This window comes from Trichogramma pretiosum, unplaced genomic scaffold (assembly GCF_000599845.2).
Source record: "Trichogramma pretiosum strain Unisexual culture from Peru unplaced genomic scaffold, Tpre_2.0 scaffold112, whole genome shotgun sequence".
NCBI classification, from domain to species: domain Eukaryota; kingdom Metazoa; phylum Arthropoda; class Insecta; order Hymenoptera; family Trichogrammatidae; genus Trichogramma; species Trichogramma pretiosum.
The window spans coordinates 335,545-362,270 of record NW_019641022.1 but is presented as its reverse complement, the minus strand read 5'-3'; the positions used below and the strand labels follow the sequence as shown (position 1 = coordinate 362,270).

The 26,726-nt window shown below is 35.1% G+C and overlaps 4 protein-coding genes across 8 annotated transcripts; 3 read left to right on the top strand and 1 right to left on the bottom strand.

Annotated features, from left to right (window-relative positions):
• Positions 1 to 134: 134 nt before the first annotated feature.
• On the top strand, positions 135 to 2,033 carry LOC106652690 (OTU domain-containing protein 6B). The gene is made up of 4 exons (XM_014371788.2): positions 135 to 753; positions 825 to 1,236; positions 1,308 to 1,530; positions 1,601 to 2,033. Exons 1-4 carry the CDS (start codon positions 684 to 686, stop codon positions 1,784 to 1,786), a joined length of 891 nt encoding a protein of 296 aa, XP_014227274.1. The 5' UTR covers positions 135 to 683; the 3' UTR covers positions 1,787 to 2,033.
• LOC106652689 (lysine--tRNA ligase) lies at positions 2,003 to 5,484 on the bottom strand. 4 transcript variants are annotated; one of them, XM_014371787.2, is made up of 8 exons: positions 5,292 to 5,483; positions 4,104 to 4,248; positions 3,572 to 4,021; positions 3,250 to 3,495; positions 2,749 to 3,171; positions 2,473 to 2,666; positions 2,225 to 2,387; positions 2,003 to 2,152 (listed from the first exon to the last, which is right to left on the bottom strand). In XM_014371787.2, exons 1-8 carry the CDS (start codon positions 5,324 to 5,326, stop codon positions 2,051 to 2,053), a joined length of 1,758 nt encoding a protein of 585 aa, XP_014227273.1. In that variant the 5' UTR covers positions 5,327 to 5,483; the 3' UTR covers positions 2,003 to 2,050. The 4 variants fall into 4 exon arrangements, with proteins under 4 accessions (XP_014227273.1, XP_014227271.1, XP_014227272.1 ...); XM_014371785.2 differs by lacking the exon at positions 5,292 to 5,483 and adding an exon at positions 4,850 to 5,221; XM_014371786.2 differs by having other exon boundaries at positions 2,003 to 2,387; positions 5,292 to 5,484.
• A 14,880-nt stretch (positions 5,485 to 20,364) lies between these two features.
• On the top strand, positions 20,365 to 24,252 carry LOC106652701 (lymphoid-specific helicase-like). 2 transcript variants are annotated; one of them, XM_014371803.2, is made up of 7 exons: positions 20,365 to 20,764; positions 21,069 to 21,487; positions 21,551 to 22,149; positions 22,229 to 22,899; positions 22,979 to 23,373; positions 23,466 to 23,718; positions 23,789 to 24,252. In XM_014371803.2, the coding sequence occupies exons 1-7, from the start codon at positions 20,635 to 20,637 to the stop codon at positions 23,869 to 23,871; spliced, it is 2,550 nt and encodes an 849-aa protein (XP_014227289.1). In that variant the 5' UTR covers positions 20,365 to 20,634; the 3' UTR covers positions 23,872 to 24,252. The 2 variants fall into 2 exon arrangements, with proteins under 2 accessions (XP_014227289.1, XP_014227290.1); XM_014371804.2 differs by having other exon boundaries at positions 20,366 to 20,764; positions 21,072 to 21,487.
• A 375-nt stretch (positions 24,253 to 24,627) lies between these two features.
• Positions 24,628 to 26,690, top strand: LOC106652668 (E3 ubiquitin-protein ligase RNF14-like). The gene is made up of 4 exons (XM_023458026.1): positions 24,628 to 24,882; positions 24,968 to 26,029; positions 26,110 to 26,277; positions 26,352 to 26,690. Exons 1-4 carry the CDS (start codon positions 24,874 to 24,876, stop codon positions 26,688 to 26,690), a joined length of 1,578 nt encoding a protein of 525 aa, XP_023313794.1. The 5' UTR covers positions 24,628 to 24,873.
• Positions 26,691 to 26,726: the final 36 nt, after the last annotated feature.

The following is a 26,726-nucleotide window of genomic DNA, read 5'->3' as shown; positions in this document are numbered from 1 at the left end:
GCGCCTCTGCGCGAAAATGTTAACGTTCCAACGAGATATATATCGCGAGAGGAGAAGGGAGTCGAATGTGCGCCAGCGCCGACTTTTCGAGTTTCGACTGCTGCGATGTTTGGGTGTGTGTGTGTGTGACTGTGTGCTTCTGCTCCTGACTGAGAGTGCAAAATTTTAGCTCGAGACGATCGACGTTTAGAAATTGTCGTTCGCTCTCGGTTTTTTACCATTCGCACAGTCGCACCAGGCTAAGTTGTTCACGTTGGGATAGGTTTACAAGTTAAAGTCCAAAACGATCGTAGCTCTCGTCCGGACTTGCTAAAATATATATCGCTGATAATCGATGTGTATCGTATGTTTTCATCATTACTGCGCGCGACTGTATCGAAGCCAGAGCATCTGTCAAAAAGTCGCGGCACGAAACTTTTGAAATCGACGAATAGCAATCATTGAGAATTTACTCGTTAGGCTTGCTCTACAACTTGCGTCGCGTCTGTCATTTCACGCACACCTGAAAAACTCTCTTATTTTGATCAAATACAAACATTTCGAGTTAACCCTGATTCTCGTATCGTACTCCGTGTGTCTCTGCTATTTCGCGTCTGCTCGAGCACATGCATTGACAAGTTTATACTCGTACAGGAGAGTTGTAAATATATGGTATAGCGAAAAAAAAATTCAAAATCGACAAAATGAGTAACGACAACAATGCCGAAGAGCAATTGTATGCTCAGCATAAAAAAGAGAAGAAAGATCTGCAAGGTGAGTGCAAAATCAATCACTGTTGTTGACAACTTTGGTCTGTTATCATGAGCTCGAATATGAATTTTCAGCAAAAATTCAAGTGCTGAAGAAATCCATTTGCAAGGGCGACAAAAAGAAGAAAAAAGAGGTTACCGAAGAAATAGCCAAATTAGAACTAGATCTGAACAGAAAGCACGATGACGAGGTGGCACAGCTCAAATTGTCAGAAGTCAAAATTGACAATTGCGATGATCAAGATACCATTGGCTCTGATGACAAGTGCGATGATAACGAGAAAGAAATCAAACCCACGGTTAGAGTATCCAAAGCTCAGAAGAGACGAGAGAAAAAGGAAACTGCAGAAAAGGAAAGAAATCAGAGGATACTAGAGCAAGAAGCTCTCAATGTTCATGGAAAGAGACACATAGAAACTCAAGCGATTAAAAATATTCTCTTGAAGAGGGATTTGATGATACATGAAGTCCCGAGCGATGGACACTGGTAAGTGTTAAAAAGGCATCTTAGTTCAATGAAATAGATTTCACAAGTATTTAAACTCTCATTATTTTTAGCCTGTACAATGCTGTTGCACATCAGTTGAAAGCAATAGATCATTCGTCACTTCTAGGTCATGTGGATCTAAGACAAAAAACTGCTGTACATCTGAGAGAAAATTCAGATAGTTTTTTGCCGTTCATAGCTAATCCAGACTCTGATGATTTGTTATCTGATGAACAATATGAGAAGTACTGTGATGACGTAGCTAAAACAAGTACATGGGGTGGTGATATTGAGGTACTTTTATGCTCATTAGTAAAAGGAATCAAGAGTATGATTTTATCACACTTATATTATTATTTTATAGTTGCAGGTCCTATCAAATGTTTTGAAATGTCCTATAGAAGTCATACAAGCTTCTGGAGCTCCTTATTTAGTTGGAAGTGAATTTGAATCTGAAAGAAAACTTACTTTAACTTACCATAGACATATGTATCATTTAGGAGCCCATTATAATTCTGTGACCAAGTATGTTAAGGCTGCTGAAAGTTGATGTAATGAAAAAATCAATCACAATTAGTTCCATTCAAATTGTATATTTTGGGTAATTGAATCAATTTAAATTGAAAATGATTGATTTGATTTTATAAAGCAGTTAAATGCAACTCATTGCTAAACTCTTGCAACTTAAGAATTTTTGAAATAATTTAGTACACTTATTAGAAATCTAAATTGATGTAAATAGCGGTAAAAAAGAAAACAAAATACGTTCTGGTAAATTATATTTATTCAAAATTTAACGTTGTTTGTTTGTAAATTATTTTTCTGCGTTTTGATTTTTGACAGCAGGGTTTTCTTCTGTTGTTTCTTTATTCCTATTTGGATCGTCAGGTTTCATTGCTGGGAAGAATAATACTTCCTGTAAAAAAAAAAAATTATTTAGACAAAAATTAATCAAAACTTTTTGTATGTATGATAAATTGAGATGTACCTTAATATTATTAGAGTCAGTTAGGAACATTGTTAAACGGTCGATTCCTAGACCCCAACCACCTGTTGGTGGAAGCCCATATTCAAGTGCAGTACAAAAGTTTTCATCAACTAATTGAGCTTCATCGTCACCAGCAGCTTTGTCTTTGGCTTGTTGTTCAAACCTATTGATAAAAATTTCATAATACATTATATACATTTTAAAACAAAACATGATCTATTATCGAATCATTTATCGAATTTCTTTACCTTTCTCTTTGTACGAATGGATCATTCAATTCTGTGTATGCATTACAGATTTCTTTTTTCATGACAAAAAGTTCAAATCGTTCTGTAAGTCCAGGAAGATCCCGATGCCATTTAGCAAGAGGTGACATAATTTGAGGATGGTCCATAATGAAAGTGGGATTAATGCACTTTTCTTCTATGAAATCTCCTACAAGCTAGAAATGATAATAATAATATATTATGAGTTGATATCTATAATATAAATATTTAAAAACAATAATTAGTTATTGTAATTACTTTGTCAAGTAATCTAGCAGTTGTTCTTGGAGCAGGACATTCCACTTCATGTTTGGTACACAAATCGCTGAGGAATTTATTAGTTTCTGGTGTATTGAGTTCATTCGCATTTGGAAATTTCACTTTGAGTTCCTCTTCTAATGTCTTAATCATTGAAACACGTTTGAAAGGAGGTGTAAAGTCAATTTCCACCTCTTCACCACCCTCTCCATCTGGATGATACTTAACTTTGTAAGATCCATGAATTGTTTTTACCATGCCAGAAATCATTGACTCAGTTATCTGCATAATATCGTTATAATCTGCATAAGCCATGTAGAATTCACATGTAGTGAATTCTGGATTGTGAGTCATGTCAATGCCTTCATTCCTAAATTGCCTACCAATTTCATAAACTCTATCGATTCCACCAACAACCAACATCTGGAAATTTTATGAAAATTTTAAAATTGTACAATTTTGAGAAATTATTTTCTAAAAACATTAGTTTGTATTTTTTACCTTGTGATAAAGTTCAGGGGCAATCCTCATGAAAAGATCCATATTAAGATCATTGTGATGAGTTATGAAAGGTTTGGCAGTAGCACCTCCTGCTATCATATTCATCATAGGTGTTTCAATTTCTAAAAAGCCTAAATCATCAAGGAACTTGCGAACATATGAAATAATTTTGGCACGAACATAGAATTTTTGTCTGACGTATTCATTTAAAATAAGATCTAAGTAACGCTGCCTAAATCTCGTTTCCTAAAAATAAGTTCACATAGATAATAATTAATGATAAATAAAATAGGTATTCGAAAATTTAGATTTTGTATTCTACCTTGTCTTTCAATCCAAAATGTAAATGAGGAAGCATGTGCAGACAAGGGCTGAGAAGTGTAATGCTTTTGGGCATAATTGAAAATTCACCCTTTTTACTTTTACATGGGTGACCAACAACTCCAATAATATCACCACGACCTATTTTTCCAGTTTCTGGTGCAAATTTTTCTTCACTGTGATAATGTCTAGCATTGGCCATAACTTGAACTTTGACTCCTTCACCACGAAGATCGTAGAAAATAAGCTTGGCACCAGAAGCTCTGATAGAATGTACACGGCCAGCAATGCTAACACTGACATTTTCCATAACTTCTCCATCGCTTACTTTTGTACTGTACTGTTCAATAAAGTCTTGTAGCGAAATAGTTACATTGAATTTATGAGGATATGGATGATCTCCAGAAGCTTTCAGCTTTTCTACGGCTTGGCTCCTAAGTTTAAAATACTCCTGCAAATTTTTAAAATGTTTGTTAAGCTTCTTTTTCTCATATTACAAATATTATAAAAAAACCAGTTTGTAAACTGCTTACATTGGGGCTAATATTTTCCTCCGATATTTTGTTTGGATCAGCCTCTTGAACAGATTTAGCATCTTTTGCCCCTTCTTGCTTTTTAGTTTCTTTTTCAGCTTTCTCCTTTAATTTTTGCTCAGCTTTCAATCGCCTCTTCAATTCACTATAAAAAAGTTATTAAATTAAAACTATATCAAAGTTAAATGTAATAAATAAATTCTTTATGTATAATTTTTCAGTTCCATAATGAATAGTTTTCAAAAAGGAAATTATTATTAAATATTCAGAGAAAAATAAAATGAACAATGCCTCAAAGTTTCACATAAAAATATTCCTTAAAAATCTGAACTGCCTTTTTGCACTGAAACTTCTCTGAACAAGTTTTTAAAATTTTTAAATTGTATTATAAGAAAGTCAGAAAATGACAGTCAATCTTACTGACAGGCATAAGATAACGATTAACAGCGAACAATAGTAAACAACATTTAAAACGATATTTATGACGCTATTAAACATCGCGTAACTCTCACGAAAATCTCGTAAATCAAGCGTGTCGACGTACGATGTAAAAATGAAAACGAAAAAAATGATATTGTACTTAGAGGCAGGCGTAGACAGTATCGAAAATAAGCTCTTGCCCCAAAAATAGCCTCTTTTATTTTAAGAAACCCACAAGCCGTTTTGACAAGTGCAAGATCGAACTCTGACAATCGAATGACACATGATAATGAATGAGCTTGATTGAGAAAACCTTGGCTACGCACTTTTTCGTGGACTGCTGGCAAATACCGGCCAGAACGCTAATTTTCCGCAGGTCGAGGCAACGTGCTTCGCGCGACGGCCAGCTCGATGCACTCGACGGTACTACTTTGGCGCATCGGCTTATCAAACGAGAACATCTGCTCCACGTGCTCAGCATTGTTGCTCATTAGACAATCGTTTTCTCTTTTCTTTTCTTTAACTTTGCCTCATCGCCGACTTTTCATTGTTCGAAGGGAACGAATGAAAGCCGGAATGACGAAATCAAAAGTGGAGTTTCGCGAGTGAGGTTAAGTCACCCTTCGCATGAGTTGCAGACGATGTGTCGCATACGTTTGGTTCTTTGAGCAATGTGTGCAAGAAGGAAAAAAACGCGCGTACCACGGGAGATAATTGCCTCGCAATTATTACGTAGAGATCCGAACGCACTCGAGGATTGTTACTCACTTTTTCGACAATTTTTCGCCGGCCGCTTCTGCCATTGCAATAATTTATAACGAATTCCACAAAAATTAACGAGCAAGCCTTCAATACTGATTGTGCGAAGCCAAAGAGTCGCGCAGAGTTCACAACGAGTGCACACACAGACGCACGAGCTTTCTCTCTCCTATGAATAACTGTACACTTTTATGTACCGCAAAAATCCTGCCGAGCGCCAACCATCGTTCGCCTCGTGGAGCTCGGACGAATTCCCGCTCTTTTTGTCTGTGAGCATGCGTCGTGTTGCGCTTTTCAAATGCAGAAATGTATCTCGCATTTTTTTGAGTGATCATATAAGTATGCATCAAAATAAAATAGTAGCTCTTTCAAAATGTAAATTACCAGTAAAAGTTGACGAAAAATCTTACATTTGTATAATAAATTTCACAAAAAATGTCTTGGCTCCTTTTGAAAATCGATAAAATGGAAAAATTGTCAACCCTATTTAAATAAGCCCAGTTAATCTATTTTAAAATCAATAAAAACACGAATTTTTATCGAGTATTTAAACTTTTTCAATTGCGCTATTGTTCTTTAATATACATTATTATAAATATTTTTTTTTTAATTCAGTGGAAAGCTTTTATAATAATAAGGCTGATTATAGCCAGAGACACCGGCTACGACGAAAAAAAGTTGTTGAATTAAACAATCAAAAACATGATTTTCTTGAAAAAAATTTTTTTTTAAAGTGACTTGAATTTAAAATATTGAAATTCATATTGGTGTACATCAAGGTGACGCATATAGTAGAAAAAAACCGAAAACTTTCGAATTCTGGAAATAATGGCAAATGCAAAAAACTAAACATGACCCAAGGGATGATCTTTGAACAATTTTAAGGCAATTTCCAAATTCATCAATTTTCCGTTGAAATATTCATTATTGAGGAAAAAGTTTAATTATTATTCATTTAAAAATACATAATTATTTTTTTTCAAGTAGTTTCGTAAAATTATGCTGATTGCAAAATTAAAAAATTCTGAAAAAATTCTAGATTATTTTTTAAGTAATTTAAAGAATTTTTACCCTATTTGTTTAACTCCACGTCAAAAATCCGGTATGAAACCAATATTCAAATGTATATGCCACGGATTGATGTATTTCCGTAGTTATGCCAAGCCCGGAACACACTTGATTTTTTTGACACTTTGTTTTGTATTTAAAATTAATTTTCTTACAAACTGCTCCCAATTTTTCAAAATATTTACACTAAAAAAGAATCAAATATTTGCCCCCGACTGCCAAATGTTTAACACTCGATGGGCAAATTCGTGCTATGTTAATTTTCAATTTGCTGTCTCTTGTTGTAAGGGTTGTAAAATGAATGGCACTTTAATAAAAAATGAATAAAATTGTTCTAATTATCGAAAAAATTACTCAAAATTAGACATTTTAATGAATATCTTTGTCTCATTCAATCGAGGAAAATCTGATATAAATTTTTGAAAATTAATTTTTTTCGCACTGTAACATTATTCAAGAGGGACTAAGAAAGGCGCGTGTAAAGTTTCAAATAGTTTCGTTCAAGGGGATAATTTCATTGCAAATAGTAAAAAAAATCACTTTTTGAATATACATTTTTTTTGAAAACTATAAATTTCATTCATTCCGGACCATTTGGATATTGTTCCTTACATATGAAACTACAAAAAAAAAATTTTTATGGGACTTGAGACCCATTTTGTTGGCTGCAGGCGGAATTTGCTGAAATCCACGTTTCAGCTCTTGCCAACAATTGAGAAAAAACTAAAAGTTCAATCTTCATGTTTCATATGTCGTTTTAATCGTTACAACTTCCTCTAGAACATAAACCGCTGAAAAGTTGATATTTTCAATTTTTACGATTTTGGCATTAGTTTTTCTGAAAAAATTCACCCTCGTAAAAAAATTAGAGATGATTTTTTTTACTTTTTAGAGGTTTGTGTTCTAGAGAAAGTTTTAACGATTAAAAAGAGATATGGAACATAAGGATTGGATTTGTAAATTTTTCTCAATTGTTGGCAAGAGCTGAAAAAAGTGGTTTCAAGAAAAACGCGTTCGAAGTTTCATTTTGTACATTTTGAGCACGCTAGTCGCTTCGCAAAATCGGGCATAATTTTTTTCCCAATATGAATTTAGTTCTAAAATTTTAAAAGAGTATTTTTATGATGTTTAAGAAGGTTTTAATGTAAAAAAAGTGTATCAATTGTTTTTTGATTTTCAATGGAAATATCCCCTCAAGAAACGCACACGCTTTGGTTAATTTCTCAATAATTTTTATTTTAAGATTGAAAAATCAATTGAGCATTAGATGAGTCACTAGTGATTAAGAAGTTTTTTTTAATCCATTTTCAAAAATTGAAAAAAGAGGAAAATTTTGCTCCGTAGCATATCTCTAATGGCGCTTGCAAGGAAGAGGGGCAGTGCTAACGTAGCAACTGCACCACCCCGCCCCTACGAGCCGCTAAACTGATTCGATAAATCTCGTCATGCGCACGACTTCGCAGAATTCAGGAGGGAGATAAAAGTCATGGCAACAACTACGAGAGCCATTTCATCGTCGTCAAGGAGTGTCTTGGGCGGTTCAGGGAGGCGGGCGTAGGAAAGCACGCCAATCAGAATAAGCTCGCCGCCATAACATCGAGCAGGAATGAGCAGGATAAGGTCATTCGCAATAACATACGCGGAGCCAGAAACCAGACACGACCGAGAGCCTCAGGGCCAGAGGCGAACAACAACAATAAATAATTGAGAGCATGTAATAGCGACCGAAACAGTGATGGTATTGATTACAACCAGTGCCGAATTATTGCATAGGCTGAGTCTACCCCACAAATTTGTAAAAAAAAACTTTATAGCCAAACGGACCGAAGAATATAAAATTACAAAAAATAATAGACACTTGTAAACCCATGTAACGGCAAATAACTCAATTGACAAAGCTCGAGCTGTTTTTATATAATTAAATAAAGTAACTTCCGCATGCACGTGATAATGACGCCGAGGCGAAGCCGTTACAAAGAGAATGGAATCGTACGAAGATTATAGCGAATAATTGAAAAAAGGCTCAAATACATTTTGCTTTTTCATATTAAATATAGGCACCTTCGACGTTGATGATCGACTTGCAGCAAATCTTGCTCACAACACTTATAGTCAGGTAAGCTGGTTCATTTCAAGAACTATATGCAACATGCACGTGTAATTCAATTCAAATAATTTTTCAAATCGATGCGAAAATAAGCATTTTAATTCTCCATGCAACGAACATATTAATTTTCTTGCATCCGATGAAGATTTTCATATGAACGAGAATGTTTCAACCGATGAAAATTATTCAGATGGAGATTGTTATTTTACTGATGAGGAATATGAAAATGGAGATGAACTTTCAAAATCGGACCAAGAATTATACTTGAGAACTCACATCACCGCAAAAGAATTCATCCACTCCACTACGAATGATTCATCTATACTGTGCATTATCGTAACGGTAAGTGTATATTTATTCAGTCTCTGTACGTTCTCTCTTGAAGGTATTCTCTTGTAGGTTCAACTACTTACTGGAGGTGCCAGAGGAAGACACAGTGCTCTGCTCGAATTACCACCGTTCAAGATGGGCATGAGATAACGGTGAAGAAAGGGGGAGATGCAGAGTCTCACGAGCCAGCGCACGTCCCGAATCCAGATGAAGTCGAAGCTCTCAGGATACTATCGAACCTCAAGCGAAAAGCGGCCGAACATCCTGAAGCTCCACCGTCAAGGTTGATGCGGTTCTTGCAGGATGCCGACGATGCTGTGCTGGCTCAACTTCTCGACCGCATGAATATTCGGAAGAGACTTTTGATCTATTTGCGGAGCAAGAAGATCTTCCTGAAATCTTTCTTCCAATTGCAGATTACTTTGAGGTAAGTGATACGTACATTACTATTATTTACAATTTAAAATTAATATTCTTACTCTGCACAGACGACGTACGTTCGTGGCAGAAAAGCAAGAGGCCGAAGAGCGAGGGTGGAAGTCCGTTATGCGCCTCGCCTATGGAACCAATACCAGGCCGTGCTTGATGGTACGGCAAGAACAAACAACGCATCTGAAGGATGGCACAATCGATTCCAGATGGTTGTTGGAAGACACCACCCAAGCCTCTATGCTTTTTTGGCTGAATTGCAACACGAACAAGGCGAAACCGAGACAATTTTGCATCAAATAGATTTGGGCCAAGCAGTTCGGGAAATGCCGAAAGGCAAGTTGCAAGAGGCAGAAGATAGAATATCTAACATCGTGAGGCGCTACGATGAATACGTCGAGGACGACAACATTCTGAAATACCTCACAGATCTCGAACATTACATGCACCTTTAACGCCGACAAATAAATCTACTTTTTTTATAAAAATTGAGTATTTTTTATTTTTTTGACCTTTTCAGGCTTTGGACATTTCTGGTGTTTGACCTTCCGGGGGTTTGAACCTTGCGGTCTGACCTTTTCGGTCTGACCTTTTTGGTTTGACCTTTTTGTACCGGAATCCATACAATTCATGATGTATCATAACCACTCATCTGCTCGCATACGTTGTTTTGTAGGCTGAAGTCGCAGTGAAAGTAATGCAGAAAATCAAAATGTCAACCGACAGTATTTCAAACTGCATAATGAAACGAATGTCAATGGTGAATTTTATACTGCATTTTTGCGAAGAGTTGCATTGCCAAGGCTTCTCAAAATATGTCCTAACGCTTGGTGGCAGCAATATGTATCACCAAGCCACGGAAGCAATGCAACACGTGTAGTTTTGAATCATAACTTTCAAGGCAAATTGATTGGAAGGGACGAACCGGCCTCATGGCCCATGAGTAAATGTGAATGTGCCCAATATGAATGTGTGTGACTTCGGTTTATAGACCGACTTGAAACGCAGAGCTCATGCAAGAGGGGTAGATATTAAAATTATCATTATTGATTTTATTTCGAATATAAAATAATTTACACATTTCTATTTTTTATTCTCCAAGCCTGCAACCGATGTCACACAACTCATCCAATTCATAGAAAAGTGTAGGCCCTCGGGAATCAATAAGCAAAGCTACTGCAACGATGAAAAGCAGACTAACTTTTATGTCTCGGGGAAGAGGGAGAACATTTCCAACAATTTCTGGAAACAAGCAGAGGCAGAGACGATATAACTAATTAAAGACTAGATTACGATTTATCAATTTGATATATTTTGTTAAAAGTGTATACTTATTAATTAACTATGTTGATGTAATCACCATCATTAATAATCTAAATAAATTGTTGAAGCCCGAAATACGTGAGAAACGAAGAATAATAAATTACGTTACACGCCTTTTGCCAGCCTGAACCTTCGTACTTCGTCTCCCGATGACACGAGGACGATCTGGCCGCTCGACGCCCGGAGAGTTTTTGCTCTCGAGCTCAATGGACGAGAACGTTGAAATTCGACTAACGAAAGTGGCCAATCCAGCTCTGCTAAGTACGTAATTTGATAATGATTTATAAAGTATCCTTAATGAACTATTGTTGTAATTAACAGATTTTTACGCTCTGAAGAGACAAAAAGCAGACGGTCGAACTATCAATTGAAATAAAAAGAAATAATCGTAAAAAAATTGATTTCATGAAACTGAATGAATGTTTTCAGTTATCTATTTATCTTATGTCAACCTAGAATAAATCTGTCAAGCTTTGTTGGGAGATCTAGAATCAAAGATGAGAAACATTACTTCAGCGCCTTCTAATCGAGCAACTCCAACTCTATCTATGGAGCGAGCGACAAAAAACTCATACGAGAGAATATACAGAGCACCGTGCCTCGTTCTCGTTCATTGAGCTCGAGATACAAGAAATCCTTCTTGCTACAGAATTGAAAAAGATACCTTCCTGCGCTGAGGCGACGTTATGTTCTTTTCAGGTGGCTGCGACTGATATACGTGATTCAACTCCTCCTTTATTAATATTGGAACATCGGTATTTTCAAGGCTGTCTTTCCACATCGCCAAACGAATGTGTTTTACACACTCGTGAGTAATAGAAGCTTGAACGCCAATCAACATTTTTACAAATATTTGACTTTTCTCGAGCGAAACCCTTATAAAAATTTCCTATAGGATTTCGCGAAATTCCTACAGGAGTCCTATAGGATTCCAGTAGGAATTTCGCGGGATCCTATAGGAAATTTTCATAAGGGAAACGACGGCAGACATTCAATATAAGATAATTTGAAAATACCAAGCCTTGAATTCGGGACAATTACCCGTAAATATAAATATTGTGCTTAAAATCAATGAGAATACTTACAATAAAGTGCAAAATGTAAGTGAGGAAGTTAAACTTCGATTTTACGATTTTCAAAGCATCTTCGATAGATATTAAAACTTTTTCTGGTTTTTTCATTAAATAATCTCTGAGCCTGAGAAACTTATCAAGTTTCTTTCCAAAATATGAGGATTAAAAATGACTTCGAAGCGAGCATGAAAGAAAGAGAGAAAAACAAAAAAAAGAATGAGAACGAGAGAGAAAAAAAGAGAAAGGGAGCTAGAAAGAAAGAAACATAAAAACAGCGATCAGTTTTTTAATTTATAAATTTCGAATGTTGCAGGAAAAAATGTACACAGGCTATTGTAGGAGGAGAAAAAGAGGTGGAATTTAGACAAAACGAAAACCAGGAATTGAAGAGTTTAATTGAAGATCTTGTTGATAATATATTTGTACAAACCTTCATGTAAAATAAGTATATTTACTAAAAAATGTTAAATGATTAGAAATAAATATAATCCTAATATAATCTTATGAATGTAATCTTTTTATAAAATACAAATACTTAAAACTATAAGTTCATACACACATAAAAATGCCATAATTCATGTGTACATATACTCATTTACGCTATTATCATATGTGATTGAAATAATGAACATTCTCGCACAAAAGCTTCGGTATGCAGACGTACCATGTGATAAATATTCACATGTCAAGCAGAAGATGGTTTACGTCAACACAGATCGACCCTGGAGGGCGAATTTATTATTTTTTCATTGCCCCGAACGGCTCGAAAATTTTCATATTTCGATAATCAATTTGAAGTCATTAGACGGCGATCGCGACCACTGGCCACGCTCCATCGCTCGATACATGACCACGAGAAGCTTCCATGTGCTCATGCTGTCTCTTAAAGATTGTTATAGGACGGATCACAGATAACAATTACGAGAAAAGTCTCGTTAGGTGATTCGATCGATTGCGTCGGTGCAATGATGAGGAATCGCGGATGCGACGTGGCAGCGGTAACTTCTGAGATTGGCCTCGGTGAAGTCGTGACTGGTAGAGACGAACGGGAGTCAGCAGGGATGATTTCGTTCGTGCCTGAGAGACATCTTACCCTATCTATAGAAGTGCTTTTGATCGCTACCTTCTGTAGATAGTATAAATTATCTTCAGATAATTTATTTGATCTTGTTATTGTTGAGAGTTTAAGAGAAAGTTAAGAGATCTTTTGTTTTATCAATCAATGAAGAGAAAGAATTTGCCGGAGCTTTATTTCGACTCGGATATTAAGCATTTTCAGCCTCCGGTCGTTTTTGGGTTGCGAGCTTTTTGCAAGTTCGCCCCCTAGCGGCTTGTTTACATATTATATAAATAAACAAAAGTGTGCGCTGCCCTGGTAGAAAATCAAGCATTTAAAATGCTCAGATGAGCAGAAACTAGTCAGTACAACTGGTCAGTTTTAGCTCATAAATTAGCCGTTAAAATGTTCAGAAACTGGCCATTGAAAATGATCAAGGCAAAATCGAATATTTAGGTTAACTGTAGTAAACGTAAACAAAGAGTGTTATACCACGTATAAGACACTTTTATGTCACGTGCATAAGATAGGAAGATAAGGGAATTGCTAAAATAAGAAACGATGTTGAAAATAATGGGAAGACACGTACTTCCTAACTTCCCTAAATGTTCAAAAACATTTGTAAAAACGTCAACAAATATTGAAATAATTTTAAACATCCTTATTACTGACGATTCTGATAGCAAATTCACGTACACATGACTTGCTTCTCCTTTCAAATCAAGTAAATCAATAAATATTTCATTAATGAGATAAATCGACGTTCTAACGGAATTTTAGCAAAGAACAAATACTATACAGCATATACAATTTTTCGTTTGCGATACACCAGCTAGGAATAGTGGTTCAAGTTTCATTCGAATGTGAACGTTGTCAAGTTGACTTGACTGATAATTCTTATTGATTATACTAAATGTTTAATCGATTATGCCGTGAACATTTGCCGAATGTTTACAAAAAAGTTTAAGCGAGGTTAGGTAGGGTGTAAATATAGTGCCGACGAGCGGTCAGCTGACGACCGCGCACGGACTTGAGCAGTTCTTAACCATTTTAAATGACTCAAAACCCTATCAAAATTAAGCAGTTCTGACCAGTTTGAGCGCCAATATCATGTCGTTTTTAGCAAGGTTTATGGCGAAGTTGGGCAGTAACTGACTTATAAACTGACCAGTTCGATTTTACTTGAGCATTAACTGGTCAGTAAATGCTGATGATTTCTACCAGGGTGCTGTTAGAAAAGCGTAGCATATAACAAGATTTAAGTCAGCAAATTTTTTTCTTTTCTTTGCCACCATGGGCTCGAAAATTTCCATATTTCGACAATAAATTTAAAAAGCCATGCGACGGCGATCGCGACCACGAACCACGCTCCATCGCTCGATACATGACCATGAGAAGCTTCCGTGTGCTCATGCCGTCTCGCGTAGATCTAAGAAAGCCCATCTTTTATTTTTTAATTGCTCCAAGCGGATCAAAAATTTTTTATTTTGATCATAAACTTGAAAAGTTATTCGACGGTAAATGCAAGCTTCAATATCAATATGATACGACTTTAAAGCAGTTACGAGATTGTATTCGAATACTCACATGAGTGGAGAGCTAGCATTCGATTGTTGGCCGGCGTTGCTAAGGCCAACCCGAACTGCACGCTGTAGCGGAAAAATGTATTTTCACAGTTCGGCGAAAAAAAAAATTAACGTGGAAAATGTAAGAGGTCTTTTGCCTTCATTATATGCGCAAAAACCGTCGAAAAAAATTTGCTTTCTTGTGAAATTTTTTATTTACCTATATTCGAAAAAAAAAATTTCCTAGCCATTTTAGACGCATATTATAAGAAGTTATTAACTCCTACCGCATAAATCGGTTTACCATTGGAAAGCCTTAACGCTTTCCTTCAATTAGATATACATTTGATATAGTCAATAATGCCGCTGACGATTTTTAACTTGTAGTTTAAACAGTGTAAGCCTTATCTGGAACATACTGTAATTACTACACCATTTTCAATTTTCACTGCTACAGACGTATAATTAGTGAGAAAACAGCATTAAAACTTCTCTAGAGCTTAATTTTGATTGAATTTCAAAGATATATTTGTAGTCTAACAACACTTACTTCATTACTAGTAAAAATATTGCAATTATGACAAGTAGCAAGGTACAGAAGCACACGTTTTGAAACGTTTTGTTAAATTTTCTTGAAATAATCATAAAAATCTGTATACTAATTTCTCTATACCTAACGATATAGTAAAAAATTTTCATTTTTGATAACTTCTGTTTCACAACGTCTCTCGTGCAATATGCCGAAATAGGAGTTAGAAGTGACCTTTATGCAATTAGAGCGCATCTTTTTATAAAGAATTGGAATCGACTAATCCAATCAACGAAGCTGATCAATCGATCAACTAGACGACGAATACAACTATTTTATTTAATAAGCTTATGTTTAATTATGAAAATATTTTGAAATTTAAAAATTGTCGACGTTCTAGAAATGAAGTCTCTGTAAATGTTATGTCCTGCGAAAATTTAAGTGGGAGTGTTGCTCAAAATGATTATTTAATATTAGAAGATATATTAAATGATACATTTCTAACTTGTAACGTGGAATTCTGTGAATTTTCTAAAAATGTCGAGGCGGAAATTAATTATTTATTGAATGATGCAAAATATATCTGGGTATGCACTGAGCATACTAGCAACCCCGCCTACTTTGTCAAATTAGTCCGGGTAGTAAAAAAATTTCAAAGATTAAAAATATGATTCGTTCCTGGAAAAATTTAAGTGTAAAAAACTACCTTTATGATTTTTTATCTTGATAAAAAATTATGAGCTGAAACACTAATGTTTATCTGTGATTTTTCAGAAATAAAAATGGGTCGAGTTCCTGAACCCGATTGCCCGGGTCAAGAGGACATCCTTGCACTAAATGAAAATCGTTCTCGTCAAACCAGACTGGGAGAGACACCGATAGAACGAAGGGAAAATATGTCACCATCTCCCAGAAGAAGACGAAGCAGATCCGCCGGAAGACCAGAAAATCTGAGTGAAATTCCCGATGGGCTGAGTCTAGACTACAGACACGAACTAAATCAAAATCGTTTTCGTCAATCCATACGTCAAGAGATACCGGTAGAACGAAGGGAAAATATGTCACCATCTCCCAGAAGGAGACGAGGGATCTCTGCGTCCGGAATAAGCAACCGAGCAAGGAGATTGGAAAATCCACGTTCAACTGCAACGAATGAGTCTTGTAATAGCGAAATAAAAAAAAAATTCCCGTTAAAAAAGAGACAAAACGAGGCTCAAACGAAAGAGACGAATCAAGAAATCACGAAGCTGAGTCACGGACCGAACTGTCCCAGGCAGATAGGGCTCAAATACCTTTCAAAGCTTTTAACGAAGAAAAAGAAAAATCAGGCTTGATCAAAGTCGATTTGTCCAAGATGTCCAAGAGAGAACAGAAAGCGATCAATGAATATCTAGATGATGAGAATGCAGTCGTACGAAATAGTTTAGCAAATTGGAAGCAATATAGGGATAAAAAAATCGGCCCCCTGCCACCAAGAGAGACCGAAACAGAATTTTACAGAAGACTCACGGATGGACAGATACCTTATCCGGTACCTTATACCGGCAGAGGCGTTGAAGAACAAAACGAAGATGACAAAGTTGAAGTAGTTGAAGAAGTTGACAAAGTTGACGAAGTCGACGAGAATTCGTAGAATGTAATAACGTTTATTGTATAAAAAATTATCTATAGCTATATTTTTGTTCTGTCGGGTTCTTTTAATAAAAAAAGTATATTATAAAAAAATGTTAAAAAGTAAATTAAAAATGTAAGAAAAAAAACTAAAACCAAAAAAGTAAAAATGTTTAAATAATGAAAAGTCGTAATTCAATGTAGTTTCCAAATATATAAACCAATTTGTGTGTATGTGCTTATAAGTTTATTATTCGCAGTGGATTGAATTGGAAAAAGAAAATAAATTAATAGTAAAATATACATAGTTTTTTGATAATATATAAACGATAACGAAAATGTTATATAATAACTATGCTTGGAGAATAAAATACAACAGTTTCTCAATATATAATTGCTGAAAATTATTACGTAATACTACGGCGTATGACGACGAAATTGAAATTAAAAATTTCGTACGTTCGTCTATGTTGCAAAACTTGGCTTGAATTGTTCGCTTTTTTCGCAGATCTCCCATAGAATGGAATGGAAATATTTTATTATTATTAAATACTTTCGATATACAACCACGTTACTCTAAATTAGTCAATTACAAATTTCAATTGTCGCTATTTTCAAGCTCTTGCACTAAAAAAATATTGTATGCAGCTTATATAGTTATTCATGAAAACTCGTTACAGCACTTGGGTTCAGTTCGTGCAGTAATTCCTTATATGCAGAAAAGTCTATTTGCATCCATTGCACAAAGCACTACTGCAGCACAGTAAAATAATTTTGCAAAGTACGCCCTAATAATTTTGCAAAATATACCAGTAATAGATAGCCCAATCGTCAAGTTTTTTTCCTTCCAAGATAAACAACCTCGATTCGTTCGTTACTTAAGCTTCAGTACGCCGTCCAATGTGCGCCATGGGCCTTGTTTACTGCGCACACTGTGGGCTGGCCCAAAATCCCCTCTTCGTTCCTATACTTTCTTACGTTCGCTACTTATATACTTCGAAGAGCGCTTGAAGCTTAGTTACGATTCTGGCTTCGCTGCAGACGTTTGATTGTGCTATATAAAGTTCTTAGTTTTTCATTCAGAAGTTTTTAAAGTTCCGCGCACTATGGCGTATTCAATCTTTAAACAAAGTCACTCGTCTGTGAATTCTTCGACACCGCCAGTGATGGAGCAGTCACTGATCACTGTACAACCACTGATACAGCCTCCGACGTCAATGAACATTTGTACTGCACCAATACAACATCAACACATTTACGCATATGCATCCGCACAGAAACTAGCATACTTGAAACAATTAGGATTAACGATTCGTGGTAAGTTATAACTCATATTATGGTGACAAGTGTCCTAATATTTATACCGCTCACCCGCACTCATCCCTCATCTATATTGTTGTATGTATTGTAATGAGCCGTGTCGCCACTAGGTGGCACGGAGTAACAGTACGGTTCACGCAAGTAAGATTGTTAAGTCTGGGCGTTATATAGACCCGAGAAAGACTAGTTTTTAATATTCCGAATTTTACACATTCTGAATATTTATATTCAAATTTTTTTTCGTGATAGAACAATTCACTCATAAACAATTTTATTTCAGATGATCAACCACTAGACCGCACAATTAAGAAAGAATTTGAAGAAAAATTCTCAGAAAAACTCGAAAAAAAATCTAAAGAAAAGATCAAAAAATATAAAAAATACAGTCCAGAAGCCCCAAAAATAGCTATTAGATTAGCGTTTAGAGGTCATTCAAAACCTATGGTCGCCGCACTTTGCGGTGTACCCTGACGTACATTGCAGCAAAAAGTAAGAGAAAGAAGAGATGCAGTTGAAGCACTACTACTACTACAGTACGAGCCACAAAAAGACGAGAAAGGGAGGAGAACATTAATTAATTTCTCATATTCTTCCGATGATGCTAGAGAAAAAATATAAAATTCTGTCCCATGAACATATTTTACTATTCTTCCATCGCCTTGGGGAATATTAGGGTAAAGAAATACTCGATAGAAGAAGCCTTTGGCAATTATAACAGTGTAAAGAAACCCACAGGACGCAAATCATATGTACTTATGGCTGGGAGCCGAGCCACTTATACAAGTACCCTGGTGGGGTCCCGTCGCTTGTAGGAGTCGATGCGACGCCTAGCGGCCGGTGGTGAAGCTCGCAGAGGCCGGATTCGTATTCGGATCCACGCCGCGTTTCGGTCGCTCACGAATCCTTGCTGTATCGTGTAGGTAGGCAGAATAGAAGAGTAAAAATGCTGGGTTTGCAATAACTATGCAACTAACATGCATTAGTTTTTCTCCAAGTGCTTTTGGGTACTTTTACAGCGAGTTACAAATTTAACGATTCGATTAAATAATGCTGCGGTGTGGAATCCTGAGAGAGTTGACGTGAAATGCTAAATATGTTAAAATAAATAAAAAATTTCACTTTTTTTACAAAGTGTAGCACGTTTTTTTTGTAAAAGTGATATTCTTTGTAAAAAAAACGTCGAAATATGTGGTGAGATTTCCATTTGTCTCGCAGTCATCAATATTGTATCCTTGAGATTTAAAAAAAAATATTCTCTACTTAATATTGCAACGCTTCTTACAAAATAGGACATTTCTTTACACAACTCCCATTTTTATGGAAAATCGTGTCCAATTTAAACCATATGGGAGAGATGAAAAAAGCATCATCTAGTATTACTAAATTATTCAGAAAAAAATTAGATTAGTATTTAACAGTAAAAGCACACAAAAGGATGGATGGTGTCTGAATGACTTGCTGTAACCAAATCCAAAGCTACAGTCAGATATTGCAATCATCATTTTGCTATGATGATTCTGCAAGGTATGTGTTAACTCTGACTTATTAAACATTTTTTGAAAGTTATATGCGTGAACTGGCAAAAAATAGTATGAATGTACTCAGCATTATTTTTTTATTTAATTTTACTTAAAATTACTCATGATCATGATATGGAAAAGCTTCAGCCCTGTTCGTAGAGCCTAAATTTATTTAACGGGTGGCTAGCATTGGTAAGGAATCTTATGAAAAGCGCCATATGTACTGAAAAGATGGTCTATAATTTATTTTTTTCAATGCTTCCAAGTATAATTTTTGCTGATTACATCTCAGCAATGCAGGTGGTAGTTTGTTCTTTTGAAGCAATACAAAAATATTTAAATGACAAAAAAAGATTTTAAAATTCAAAGGATTTGTTTTCGTAAATCGGTGAATGTATTAACTACAAAATATTAAAAAAAATAAGCATGTGTAAAATCTAGCTAAATTTGCTTATGTTCATCTTACAATTATAAGCCTATAAAAAGGGCTAGAAGAGATTTTTAATTAATTGTATATGGCTATAAAAGCTGTTAACATTTTTTTTCTAAGAACAGGCACAAAAGTATTTTTCAATCTCTATTTGAACTTCAGTCAATTAGATGCATAAAAATAGTTAGGCATATAAATTCCTTTGACTTTCAATTACATGAATTAGTTGTCAATAGGATAGATTTTATAGTGATAAATGTTGATTAATTATAGATAAATATTCTTTAATTCACTCACCTTAAAAAACATTACGCTTTAACAAGTTATCACATAATACTACAACAAAACAAAAATATTAAAGTCGTGAAAACACTAAATCGAAAAGAATTCTAAAAACTTTATGTATTAAGTATTAATTGTTTCCTAAAGCATTACAATACTCAGTTTTTATCAAGAAAACTTCTTATCAACAGAATAATATCAGTAGTAATAGTGATCAATCAGTCAAGTAATATCTTTACTAAGGGGTTGCTTTTTTAAAAATAAACACTACAGCAGAACGTTCGAACTATACATTTTTGATCAGTTCTCCTCGCTTTGTAGTTCGAAACTTCGAACTCGAAGCGCCCTGCGCCACACGGGCTATCGGCCGCGGTGCGCAAGTCTGGCGGGAAAAATAGTAGCATATCCCCGGCCTGCCGCCGGATTCGCCAACTCGTGAGCGGTTGGCGCGGCGCGGCTGTTACACTGTACGCTTGAATAAGAACATTCGACCGTGTTGTGCTCTCGCAGGCCGCGCATTCGACTGTATACATACAGCAGTTATAGCCGGCACCGACCTGTCTTTCTGCACGTCGAATGTTTGTATCGTCCTCTGTGTTACAACAATTTCAAAGGATAATTGTCGTGTTGTCGAGTGTCGTCCATTAAAGCCACAATTACTATTTTACCTTGCATTTACCAAGCGCAACGAGAGATTCACCCGCAGAGATGGAGAACCCCACAGCAGTGCCTTCGAACGCGAGCAATTTTGTTGCGTCAAAAAAGGAAATCAAGCGCGAGGAGATCGACCTTTGCGAGGACTCGGGCCTTTCCTGGACCACATTTACGTCCAATGCAGGTTGGTGTCTGACCTTTTTTTTTTGTCGAACCCCGTGTCCTTGTCAATTTATTTATTGGTTATCCTGACGCTGCAATCCCGGAGGCACCGAAACAAAACAAGAGCGCGCACGATACCTACCCCTTGCCAAACATCCATGCTTCACGCCCATTGTCGGATTTTATGCTTTTACCGATGGAAAACTCGATTTTTCCTTTTCTTATCGTAATCGATCTTACACCACGAACATGCATGATACAAAATTGTAAACCGCAATGTTATACATCCTGACTGTACGCGCTAATATCTTGTCGTTGCACGCCAGCAGAATCCAAATCGTCGTTATCACCCATCGCAATCGGCAAAGATGATAGCACCGTGGGCACGATTGGCGAAGGTATCCAATTCGCCGATGCCAGCCGAATTGCCGAGGAACAGGCCGCGAAATTGGCCGACATCAATTCGAGAAAACGAGTCAAGACGAAACAAGAAGAGGCTTTGAAAGCCGAAAAAGAAGCCTTTGAAAGAGAAGTGCAAGAAACTCAATATAAACGTCTCACGCATTTGTTGAATCAGAGCAAAGCAATGACTACTTTTATTATGAAGAAAATCGATAAACCAGAGAAAAAAGGTGGTAAGAAGAAGAAGACCACAGAAGAGGACAAAAATGACTCTGGCGAACCAGCAGCAAAAAAACTCAGAAGCTCAAATAAGTCAGCAACTGCCCAGAATGAGAAGACTTCTGTAAGTTGTTTTTTATAATTTTTTTGCCTCTTATACAAATTCAAATATTTGTTTTATTTCTAGACTACAAAGAGTAACCGTGGAAAAAAGCGTAAACTCAACTTGAGTAATGAAGAGATTCAACAAGAATTGGATGAAATGTCTGACCATGAATCTGAGTCGCAATCGCAAGAAACACCTAATGATTTTTCAACAGTCAAATATTTCGAGGGTGAATTAAGACCCTATCAAAAAGATGGTGTCAATTGGCTTAAATTATTGTATGAAAATGGTTTAAATGGAATATTGGGTGATGAGATGGGTTTGGGTAAAACCGTTCAAGTTATTGCTCTCTTTGCTTACTTGATGGAACAAAAAATAAGTGGGCCATATTTAGTCTTAGTTCCATTATCTACCTTACCAAATTGGGTATCAGAATTTGAGCGCTTTGCGCCACAACTTCCAGTTGTGTGTTATTATGGCAATCAAAAACAACGAATCCAGATACAACCAAAACTAAAAAAAAAAACAAATCTTTCTCCAAATTTTTCTACTCTACCTATTGTTCTTATGAGTTATGAAATGGTTCAATTTGATAAAAATTTCTTAAGACAATTTAACTGGAGATATATTGTGATTGATGAAGCACAACGAATTAAGAATTACGAAACTGTCATGGCAAGGTAAAGTAATTCAAATGCAATTCTATTATTATAATACATTATTTTTGAAATTTATTAAACATGATATCTTTTCTTGCAGAACGCTAAAAACATTCAATTCGTATAATCGCTTGCTATTGACAGGAACGCCTCTTCAAAATAACTTGTCAGAGTTGTGGTCATTATTAAACTTTCTTTTGCCAGACATTTTTAGTGATTTGGCAGTGTTTGAATCTTGGTTTGATGCCCGAAAAGTGCAGGATCAAGCAGGGAAACAAGAATTACTTGAGCGGGAACAAAAAAATCATGTTTTGTCAATGCTCAGAGAAATATTGCAACCATTCATGTTGCGACGACTCAAGGAAGATGTTTGTCCAGACATTCCACCAATCAAAGAAGTTGTGATATATACACCATTAACTGCCATTCAACTAGATATTTATTCATCTATTATCAAAAGAGATTATGCTTCATTAACAAAAAAGGAAGAAAAATCGTTGATAGTGGATGTTGATGGTGTGAGACCTAAAAGAAAATGTACCCAGAAGATTGACTTTTCTTCATACTTCTTCAAACATCCCCATGATAAAGATTCATTAATTCCTCCCAGTAAATCGGGTAGTGATCAAAGTCAAATAGTTAATTCTCATACTTTAAACATGGTAAAAATGCCTGGTGAAAATTTGGATGAAAACATTGATGAATGGAATAAGTATACGAATGTAACAGAAGAAAATGTTGACTATTTGATTCACCTTACATTGAATGACGGTAATACATTATCAAAAAAAATACCATCTAAAAATAATTTTCATACAGTTATATTTTCAATTTTTATATTTTATTTTAGTAATGATGTATAGACATGTAGTCAACCACCCATACTTGATCCATCATCCACTTAACGATTGTGGCTTACCTGTAGTAGACGAAAATGTAATAAAAAAGAGTGGAAAGCTATTGGTTCTAGACGCAATGCTTAAAAAATTGAAAGCAAGAGGGCACAAAGTATTGTTGTTCTCCAATTTTAAAATGGTTTTAGATATTATAGAAGATTATCTGTCTTTGACAGATTATGATTATTGTCGACTAGACGGTAACGTGAAATTCGACGATAGAAAAGATCAAATAAATAGATTCCAGAGCGATCCAAATTGTTTTCTGTTCATGCTCACTACGAGATCTGGATCTGTTGGCTTGAATTTGGCCGCTGCAGACACTGTCATAATTTATGATAGTGATTGGGTAAGCACAAAGAAATATTTAAAAATTTACAAATATTTCAATTTTTTTACATTATAAGCTATTTTTTCCATATTATTTCAAAATGTTTTCAGAATCCACAATGTGATCTACAAGCAATGGCTCGATGTCATAGAATTGGACAGAAAAAGCCTGTTGTAGTTTACAGAATGTGTTGCAAAGGAACAGTTGATGAAATGATTATTAAGCGTGCAAACGCTAAACGCTTTTTAGAAAAAGCTGTGATTTCCAAAGAGAATATACTGGCTAACCCAGAACAGGGTTTAAAAGTCTTGAAAGAAATGCTTGAACAAGATGCTTTCACAATCGCTGACTACAAAAATCAAGGTATCCTATTTTTAATCTATAATGAAAATTGATTAGCTCTAGTGATGAATTTGTAAATATCATTTTTTAGTATACACTGATGCCGAATTGGATGAGTTACTGGATAGAAGCGACATGGTATTTCAGAGTATCAAAACTGAAGATGAACATTAAGATCAAAGCGTTACCCGTTTCGAGATTTCAAATATTGTTAAGTTTTTTAGGCATTTGAATTTGTTTGTAAATGTAACTATCAAAACTGATGATATTATAAGTTTAAGAAAAAGAATTATTTTTGTACGTCGATTAAAAACGAAAGAAGTATTGAGTCAAATCAGATATAAGTAATATAACTTGTACTTCTAGAAATGTTTGTTCATAAGCTTAAGCGCTATAATAATTCATTGTGAAAAAAGTGCGTTTTGTTTCCTACCTGTGATTAATATCCAATGTTATTTTGATTACATGACATGTAAACTGTTTTTGTTATTTTAAGTACTCACATAACGATGAAATTGAAATAATCGAATTTTTGTATATGTTTGAATTCAAAGAATTTGTACAAAAAAAAAAGTATCGGCTCGACGTTTTTTCGTTGTATTACAATTTTAATTAAAAATTGATTGTTATTCTAATCACTAAAATAACTTGAGATGAATAAACTTAAATCACGAAAAGTGTTCCTTTTTGTAACTGCAATAAATCACCTCCAGAATCATCCCAAACGAAAAAAAGTTCTTGACTAGCAAAAGAACTTTATATTCGGCCAAGCTGACGAATTATCGTTCTAACATTTAGAATATAGTCATTTTCGTCCATTTCTTTTCTTGAAATTTTACGTTCGATCGATTCGAACATTTTCATCTCATTGTTCATCAACTTACATTAAAGCTGCCGATGTCAAGTTTAAAATAGGATACATGAACGAGCCGCCCTAATGGTCAAGCAGGATGTATGAAGATTTCAATTGTAAGCGATACTTTGTTTACGTTCAACGACTCTCCGATGCATTCCATCGGAGTTTGTATACCTCAAGGGCACCTGACCTGTTCAAACCGCTGCATTGCCTGAACTCGCGAATTTCGTCAAAGATATTCTTAGCGCCATTTGAATACGTCTGTTTTTATCGCGTAGAAAGTGTTTTAAACGAGTAGTTTAGAATCAGTCCGGATAGAAATGGAATTGGTGAGTCGTTTTTTTCTCTCCCAAATTCAAATTTCACCTATTTTCATTTCGAATTGTTCGTTAACTCCGGATTCGAATTTTGCAGCTATCGGATCAAGAACGTCAGAATGACGAACTCTTTGCTCTGGAGTGTATCGATATTGCCGACGAATTCAAATATAAAAGGAACTCCGATTCTCGTTTCGAATGCTCCTTTTCTTTACGTTGCAAACTGGTAAAGAATAATATCGAAATTTTTCAAAATTTTCATCAAACGTTACAGAGTGAATGTGCAGACCAACATTTTGGGCATGTTCTAAAGGATGAAAACGACAACATTATCCACAGTGATGAGCCATCCGAAACGAGCAAAGGTGAGAAAAACATCATTCGTTATTTGCCACCTGTCAGGCTGTATGTGCAGCTTCCTTCAAACTATCCATCAGTAAGTTGTCCAATGTTCAATTTGGCCATAAATTGGCTGGCACCATGGGTGGTCTCAATCGTATGTCAAAAACTGGATGATATGTGGACTGCGAATGAATATTCTGAAATTCTCTACACTTGGATTGATTTTTTGAAATATGAATTGCTAAATTTCCTCAACATTATTGATTATATAGATGTATCATATTTGTATGGTCTATTCTTGATGCCAGAAAATGATGATTTGTTAGACCTTATGAAAATTAAGGACCGTAGGATAATTTATGGAGGATTGTTTCTCGATCCTATAGAGAAATTATTAGAAAACAATAGATTATGTGATCATGAGGAATTTAAATCTAATAAACATGAGTGTAGTATATGTTTCATTGAGAATAAAGGAACGGAAAGCTTAAAAATGGAACCTTGCAATCATATCTATTGTGAAAAGTGCATGGAGGAATATTTAATTGTAAAGATTAATCAGCGAGATATTCAAAATATTACTTGTCCAACTATGAATTGCTTAATAATTATAAATTCTAATATTATAAAACAATACTGCCCTCCAGAGTCATACGATAAATATGAGCAATGCTTATATGAGCTTCAGTTATCAAAACAAGGAAAAGTTGTACATTGTCCAAGAAAATTTTGCCAGAATTTAGTGCTTGTTGTAGAAGAAGATGGCTTAGCATCATGCAAAGCATGCCAACACCATTTTTGTGCATTTTGCTTCAAAGTATGTATATTGTCTTTAAATTTTACTCATATTTGTCATGAATATTCATAATAATTTTAATTTGATTTTGTTTATAATAGACATATCATGGTGTTATGCCTTGTGACATGAAAAATCAAGAAAAACTAAAATTAATTCAAGAATATCAAAATGGTGACTATAAAAAGAAAAAGTATTTAGAAAAAATACATGGCAGAAAACAAATAAAGGAAATTGTTGAAAATCAACTTTCTACAGATTATTTGAAGGTATTTTTTTGTGATACGAATAATAATATTCACAAAAACAATTTTTTACGAAAAAAAATTTTTTTACATTACAGGAACGTACCAAAAAATGTCCCACTTGTGGTATTCTAACAGCCAAAGTTAGCGGGTGTAATTTGTTAAATTGTTCTTACTGTTACACAAAGTTTTGTTGGATCTGTAATTGTAAAATAGTTATTAAAGATGGTTACGATCACTTTAAATCTACTTCTATTGGTGCCTGCAAAGGTAGATTGTTTGATGATGTTGATGAATATGAAGATTTTCATGAAGATTCTTCAGAATACGATGAATTCGAAAGTGACTATTCAGATGATAATTTAGATGCTTTAGACGATTTTGAATTGGAAGAAAATCTTACATATTTCCATGAAGAAACTGAATTAAAAATCTAACAATTTGAAAAATTGTGTTTTGAATTTTAAATTCAA

Coding starts and splice junctions, on each gene's coding strand:
- LOC106652690 (XM_014371788.2), top strand. CDS start 684: ATGAGTAACGACAACAATGCCGAAGAGCAATTGTATGCTCAGCATAAA. Junction 754..824: donor AGAGAAGAAAGATCTGCAAG/GTGAGTGCAAAA, acceptor ATGAATTTTCAG/CAAAAATTCAAGTGCTGAAG. Junction 1,237..1,307: donor GTCCCGAGCGATGGACACTG/GTAAGTGTTAAA, acceptor CATTATTTTTAG/CCTGTACAATGCTGTTGCAC.
- LOC106652689 (XM_014371784.2), bottom strand. CDS start 5,004: ATGCTGAGCACGTGGAGCAGATGTTCTCGTTTGATAAGCCGATGCGCC. Junction 3,496..3,571: donor ATTTTGGATTGAAAGACAAG/GTAGAATACAAA, acceptor ACTTATTTTTAG/GAAACGAGATTTAGGCAGCG. Junction 3,172..3,249: donor CCCCTGAACTTTATCACAAG/GTAAAAAATACA, acceptor TAAAATTTCCAG/ATGTTGGTTGTTGGTGGAAT.
- LOC106652701 (XM_014371803.2), top strand. CDS start 20,635: ATGGAGAACCCCACAGCAGTGCCTTCGAACGCGAGCAATTTTGTTGCG. Junction 22,150..22,228: donor TACGAAACTGTCATGGCAAG/GTAAAGTAATTC, acceptor CTTTTCTTGCAG/AACGCTAAAAACATTCAATT. Junction 23,374..23,465: donor TAATTTATGATAGTGATTGG/GTAAGCACAAAG, acceptor AAATGTTTTCAG/AATCCACAATGTGATCTACA.
- LOC106652668 (XM_023458026.1), top strand. Junction 26,030..26,109: donor TTTGTGCATTTTGCTTCAAA/GTATGTATATTG, acceptor TGTTTATAATAG/ACATATCATGGTGTTATGCC. Junction 26,278..26,351: donor TTTCTACAGATTATTTGAAG/GTATTTTTTTGT, acceptor TTTACATTACAG/GAACGTACCAAAAAATGTCC.